This window comes from Eptatretus burgeri, chromosome 13, assembly GCF_056783735.1.
Source record: "Eptatretus burgeri isolate ZD-2024b chromosome 13, Ebu_testis_v1, whole genome shotgun sequence".
NCBI classification, from domain to species: domain Eukaryota; kingdom Metazoa; phylum Chordata; class Myxini; order Myxiniformes; family Myxinidae; genus Eptatretus; species Eptatretus burgeri.
Genome location: NC_140973.1, coordinates 67,583,673 through 67,589,672, shown reverse-complemented (window position 1 = coordinate 67,589,672; position 6,000 = coordinate 67,583,673). Strand labels below are relative to the sequence as shown.

The window sequence follows — 6,000 nt, the reverse complement described above, 5'->3', positions numbered from 1 at the left end:
GTGACAAGCAAACTGCTGATCAAAATGACTCCCACCACTATCGTACTATTTCCTTACACATCTGCACTGTGAGCGAAATAACATGCCCAACTCTCATTGCGAGACGCTAAACACATCATCCTGGTCTAGTGGATGTTCATGCTTTCAGACAATTTACAAAATCCTCCATACACACATGAAAACATTCCGTGCCCATCCACACACGCATTGGAACATTGGTATTACAAGCCTGACGGTCATTTAGAGATTTTGAACAATCCTTTTTTGGCCGATAGAAAGTAAGACCTGTTGCATATTTACAAACCTTGCCACAAACGTGTTCAACCTGGTGTTGGCTTAGTTGTTAGGGTGGTGGCTTGGGATCCTAGGTTCCTGAGTTGAAGCCCTGTTTGCTGCTGAATTTACACCAGGGGGTTGACTCAGCCTGTCATCCTTCCGAGTTCGGCGAAATGAGTACCAGTGTAGCAACCAAAAAGCTGCACACGAAGAGAAGGGGTATCGACGGATTCATTAAACCTGGTATTGGTGTGGTGCAGGCATGATGGGCCGAATGGCCTCCTGCTGTGCATAATTTCCTTGTAAATCCTTGAAAAAAATAAATAATAAAAATAAATTCTCATATGCACCATTATTAGCTTGTGAAGAAGCACAGAAGCCACAAACACCTGGCCTGTGTCTTGCATCGAACCTGTCTTTGAAACAAGACCATTGCTCCAACACATTAGGTATCAAATCGTTTTCTAACTTCTGGTCACCAAATATGAAGTCCACACCAGAAACATTTCTCAGTCTGTTTTAGTCTACCCCCCCCCCACGCTACCCCCTCCCTTCTCCAACATGTGTGTGAAATATGTTCTTTCAACGAAAGTTGTTACTGGGTAACGTAAGGTATCGATCAGAGTCAGAGGCGACCAAAAGGCTCCTCTTTTACTGGCCTCTACAATTTCGGTAGGGGGGCATGCTACTGCTATCATCAGATCAACTGTGATTGATCTTTTCGTCCCAGCAAGCTGGTACTCATTTTGTTGACCTGAAAAGGATGTCGACCTGTGTGCTGGAATGTTGGCATAGCTGTGGTTTCAACTCAGGACCCTAAGACCATAATGCAAACCACCTTAACTGTTAAGCCATTATAAGGAAATGGTACTTCTCCCTCCATTTTGAAATGGACACTGTCTGTCTGTCTGTCTCTCTGTCTCTCTCTGTCTGTCTCTCTCTCTCTCTCTCTCTCTCTCTCTCTCTCTCTCTCTCTCTCTCTCTCTCTCTCTCTCTCTCTCTCTCTGGATGCTGGTTGCATCATTGGCTGGGACGCGGCTTTGCCGCTGATGCAGTGTCCCCCTTAGCAGTACACTGGTACTCATTTTGCCGACCTTGGAAGGATGACAGGCTGGGTCAACCTCCTGGTGTATTAATTCAGCGGCCCAATGGGGCTTGAACTCAGGACCCTCGGAACCCAAGCCGCCATCCTAACCACGAAGCCAATGGACTGGGGGGAGCAGAAATCTCAGGTCGCGTTTCATCCAATCCACGTGGACTTCTTCGGGCCGATTTCACATAGGTATGGTATGTCACAAGTCAGGCAGGATTACCTTTGAGCTGCCGAGCTTAGGATAAATTCCCGACCAGATTACAAACGTCGCCGAAGATTACACTCCCCGATGATCTGGGACCTGGCGTATTGGTGCTTCCCAACCATATCGTTGCATTACAAAGTGTGCCCGTCCCTTGGATGGACCTTAAACTGAGTGCCTCTTATGCCAGATGAGCTGGTGTATGCTAAACATCCCAGACTTTTGTGATGAGTAGGCGAGCTATCTCCGGCACCCTGAAACAAATGACAAATTCTTGCACAAATCAACTCCAATCAAATGTCAGGTCTGGCCAGTCGGTTCATGAAATACTTGGGGCAAAAGACTTTCCCCAGCCGACGTCACAAAAAGGTGAGAATAGTTGGAGCCATTCAGGTTGTGAGGTAGTAGTAGTAGTAGTAGAAGTAGTAATCGTCATCGTAGTATGACATCGTAGTATGACAATTTGCACCACTCTTATCACGTGACGTTGGGAAACGTGAGAAAAAGAATCCACTTTTGATCCCCGTTTGTCGGGTTCGGTACGAAATGTACTCGCAGTGTTCAAACTTCGATCCGTGTCCAGTTGTGAGCGTGCAATGAGCAATCAATCGATGATTCGCCATTTGCGAGCAAACCTTACGAATGCATTGATTCGTTCTCTCGTTCTCCAACGTTCTCACCCGAACTCGAACACTAACCCAAACTCTAACTCTAACCCTAAACCTAACTCTAACCCTAACCCCTGACCCTAACCCTAACGAATGCATTGATTCGTTCTCTCGTTCTCCAACGTTCTCACCCGAACTCGAACACTAACCCAAACTCTAACCCTAAACCTAACTCTAACCCTAACCCCTGACCCTAACCCTAACGAATGCATTGGTTCGTTCTCTCGTTCTCCAACGTTCTAACCATAACTCTAACTCTAACCCTAATCCAAACTCTAACCTTAACTCTAACCCTAACTCAAACTCTAACCCCAAACTCTAACCCTAACTCCAACCCTAACGAATGCATTGATTCGTTCTCTCGTTCTCCAACGTTCTCACCCGAACTCGAACACTAACCCAAACTCTAACCCTAAACCTAACTCTAACCCTAACCCCTGACCCTAACCCTAACGAATGCATTGATTCGTTCTCTCGTTCTCCAACGTTCTAACCCTAACTCTAACTTTAACCCTAATCCAAACTCTAACCTTAACTCTAACCCTAACTCAAACTCTAACCCCAAACTCTAACCCTAACTCTAACCCTAACTCTAAGCCCAACTCTAACCCTAACCCTAACCCCAACTCTAACCCTAACTCTAACCCTAACTCTAACCCCAAACCCTAACTCTAAGCCCAACCCTAACTCTAACTGTAACCCTAACACTAACCCTAACACTAACCCCAACTCTAACCCTAACTCTAACCCCAAACCCTAACTCTAAGCCCAACCCTAACTCTAACTGTAACCCTAACACTAACCCTAACACTAACCCTAACTCTAACCCCAAACCCTAACTCTAAGCCCAACCCTAACTCTAAGCCCAAACCCTAACTCTAAGCCCAACCCTAACTCTAACTCGAACTGTAACCCTAACACTAACCCCAACACTAACCCCAACTCTAACCCTAACTCTAACGAATGCATTGATTGAGCAAGCTCGTCCATACGGAACTCCGAGCTTCTCATTGGGAGCAGCCATTAAAGGTAGATGTTTAAGCGACGAACGAACGGCAGGTGTAACCAGCCGCCAGTATGTCAGACACACGTCCCGACGGCGTGGATCGTCGGACAAACCCAACTCGTTCGATGAGTCGCTCGATGATCGTGAGCTACCGGAGGAGGCACGAGGGGGTACAGATGGTGGAAGAAATCGCATCATTTGGGACATTTATACACATTTTATTTATTAATTCACCAGCGGATTGAATGGAACCCCCTTTTTATCAGGACACGTTGAATTAGTGGCTCGGAGGGCTGGCTTGCGCTGAGCTCCGTCTACCGGCGGCTCCCGGTAAAAGCGCGACCATTGCGCCGATGTTCCGGAGCAAGGGGGAGGGAGTCGGCGGAGCGCCGTGCCGCCGAGCGTCTCCGAGACACTAGACTCAGAGAAGGGACCTAGACCGAGACGCGAGACCCGGGGTCTCGGGTCGGAGTCTCGGCGACGAGTGATCGGAGAGGAGCGCATCGCAAGGCGCTGGTTCGGCGCGGGAGAGCTGGAGGACCGAGGACGGCGTGAGAAACGGATTTTTTTCCATCGGGGGGGTGGGGAGGAGAAGGGGGAGGGGGAACCCCCCTCCCTCTTCGTCTTCCTGCCTTGGTCCGTTAAAATATGGCGCCGAGCAAGCAAGAAGGCAAGCAAGACGCTTCAAGACGTGAACGGTAACGGCCGCGCCCGCCGAGGGGGAGGAGGCGGCCGGTTTGGGGTGGGTGATGATCGGGGAGGGGCGGGGCCGGGGGGAGGTTACCGGGGCCTCGTCTGTGCCGGCGAGGGGGCGGTGGCGCACGCTCTGCGTTGCCTTCCGGCGCGCGGGCTCCGCGGGGCATCTCGCGACGCGCGCAAGAATGCGCGGTACAGTGTGTCGTACAGTGTGTCGGACAGTAACACCCAACGAGCTCGAGCAACCCGCCGTAACCCCCGGTTCGCCGTCTCCCTCACTCCGTCTGCCATTCGCACCGTTCTCAGGTGTAGACCGGCCCCGCCCCACTCCATACCTCCACGTCGCGCAATCCGCGGAAACGGCTGAGGCGGCGCGCGCGCTCTGACGTCACAAACGCGACGTTCAGACAAAACGAATGAATGAATGAGCGGAGAAGTGAAGGCACGCGAGTCGCGCGCGCGCCGCGAGTTCTTCAGAAGGAAGTTAAAAATTGACAAAAAGCGCCGACAAAACGTAGTCCCTGGTGTGCGAGGGGACGCGTGGTCTCGGGACGCCGGCGTGAGCACGCCGTGTGGACGTGTCTCCCTCCGCACCACGTGCTCGGCCAATTGAATGTCGTGGAACTTGGAAATGAGTTTGGCGAGCGTCGGGGGGGACGAAGGGAGGGCGAAGCGGCGGGGCTGCTAATACATCATTCCCGATATTAATCCAACGTAACCCTATACAGGCTCCGATAGGATGATTGTGTGTTTCCTATTTTCTAATTCGATTCCTTCGAGCATTTTCTCACTTTTTTTTCCCCCCTCTCCAATTCGATGCACATATTGGCGTAAGCGAAGCCATTATGCATCGCCGCTTATTGCTCTGTGCTTGCATTAATGAACAGCAGCGAAGCCATGGACAGGCGCCTCTGTGTTTGTTGTCGTTAATGTCAGTGCGCGTGGAAATATGACTTTCTGCGGCTGAGACGAAAAAGCGATCGCGGTGTATTGAGCACGCGCATAATGGCCTAATGATTTAACCGCCATTACGTGTCCCTAGTGATGCTGACGTCACAATAGAGGTGGTGAGGTGCGTTTTCAGATTTAATGCAGCAGGCACGCGCTCATCGTGCCGTTCACCTTATTGCTTCGACACTACCTGATGTGCCAATGGCATCCGCTCAACCAACCGTCGATATATACCGACCGAGTGGTCGACGTAGGCCCAAGTCCGAGCACCAGGCAGGTAAAAACCGAGCCAAAACGTCATGATACTGTTCGTGGTGGAGTGTCAGTGAGACTCGTGTAAAGACGAGGGTAAACTTCGAAAGTGGCATTTTGCTTTGCGGCTGAACAGGGTGGTGGTGATGGTGGTGATGGTGGTGATGGGGTGTTTTTGTAAGGGAAAAGCGAAGCTGGTTTTCTTCAGTAAAATTATATTCTTTTGTCACAATCCGCATCCCCACGTAGCACCACTACTCGCTGCGAGCAGCAGATATGTCTCTGCTCTCTGTAATTTCGACTGCGAGCAGCCTTGCGTGGCTTTTGCAACGAAGGCACTCGGGGCATCTCGCCCAGGGATATATGAATGACTGTATTTGGCATGGAGTGAGAAGTCTCTTCCACTCGGTTGAATATCTGTGGCTAATTTCAAAAAACACCCCGGAATAGAGCCCTGGGGGTGAGGGGAGTAGGGGGAGGGTGGATATAGCAGGGGATAGGGGGTCAAGGGGTAGAATGTATCTCCAGGAGTGAATTCTGCACCTTTAGACTTTATATATCAGCCATTTTGAACTGTTGCAATTGTCATGAGCTTGCTTCTTCATAATGGCAATGCATGCGCCATGAGGTGTGATGGTGGAAGAGATTGTCATGTGAGAGGTGGATCACCTGATGTGGAATAATTTTCAGTAAACCCTCCTAAGGGTGACTTTCTCTTTGATCTCTTATATCACCTCTACCGTACTCTAGACCCACCGAGTCGTTTAATCTCAGCAACACATCCGGAAACATCCTCGTTTTTCATTACTTCCTTCTAAGGTTCAACACCCCCAGGGCTTCAAGAAGGTGGTGCACC

At 50.2% G+C, this 6,000-nt stretch overlaps 1 protein-coding gene and 1 long non-coding RNA gene across 13 annotated transcripts in view; one reads left to right on the top strand and one right to left on the bottom strand.

Moving 5' to 3' along the window:
• LOC147014702 (uncharacterized) overlaps positions 1–4,604 on the bottom strand; it is a 16,340-nt gene extending 11,736 nt beyond the window's left edge. Inside the window, exon 1 of one of the 3 annotated variants that reach the window (XR_015050862.1) lies at positions 4,030–4,604. This is a non-coding gene — a long non-coding RNA (uncharacterized LOC147014702). The remainder of the gene's footprint in view (positions 1–4,029) is intronic. The other 2 variants (XR_015050864.1, XR_015050863.1) reach the window with 2 other exon arrangements.
• LOC147014701 (neuronal PAS domain-containing protein 3-like) overlaps positions 1–6,000 on the top strand; it is a 449,452-nt gene that overhangs the window by 17,234 nt on the left and 426,218 nt on the right. For 3 of the 10 annotated variants that reach the window (XM_085852848.1, XM_085852845.1, XM_085852850.1), the window contains exon 1: positions 3,110–3,943. The exons of 5 other annotated variants lie outside the window; for them this stretch is intronic. Coding sequence is in view for 2 of the 5 variants with exons in the window: in XM_085852845.1 (XP_085708971.1) it covers positions 3,894–3,943 (50 nt within the window). In the remaining 3 variants the exon portion in view is untranslated. Of the gene's footprint in view, positions 1–3,108; positions 3,988–6,000 lie in introns of those variants that run through there. 2 more of the 10 variants (XM_085852844.1, XM_085852847.1) reach the window with 2 other exon arrangements.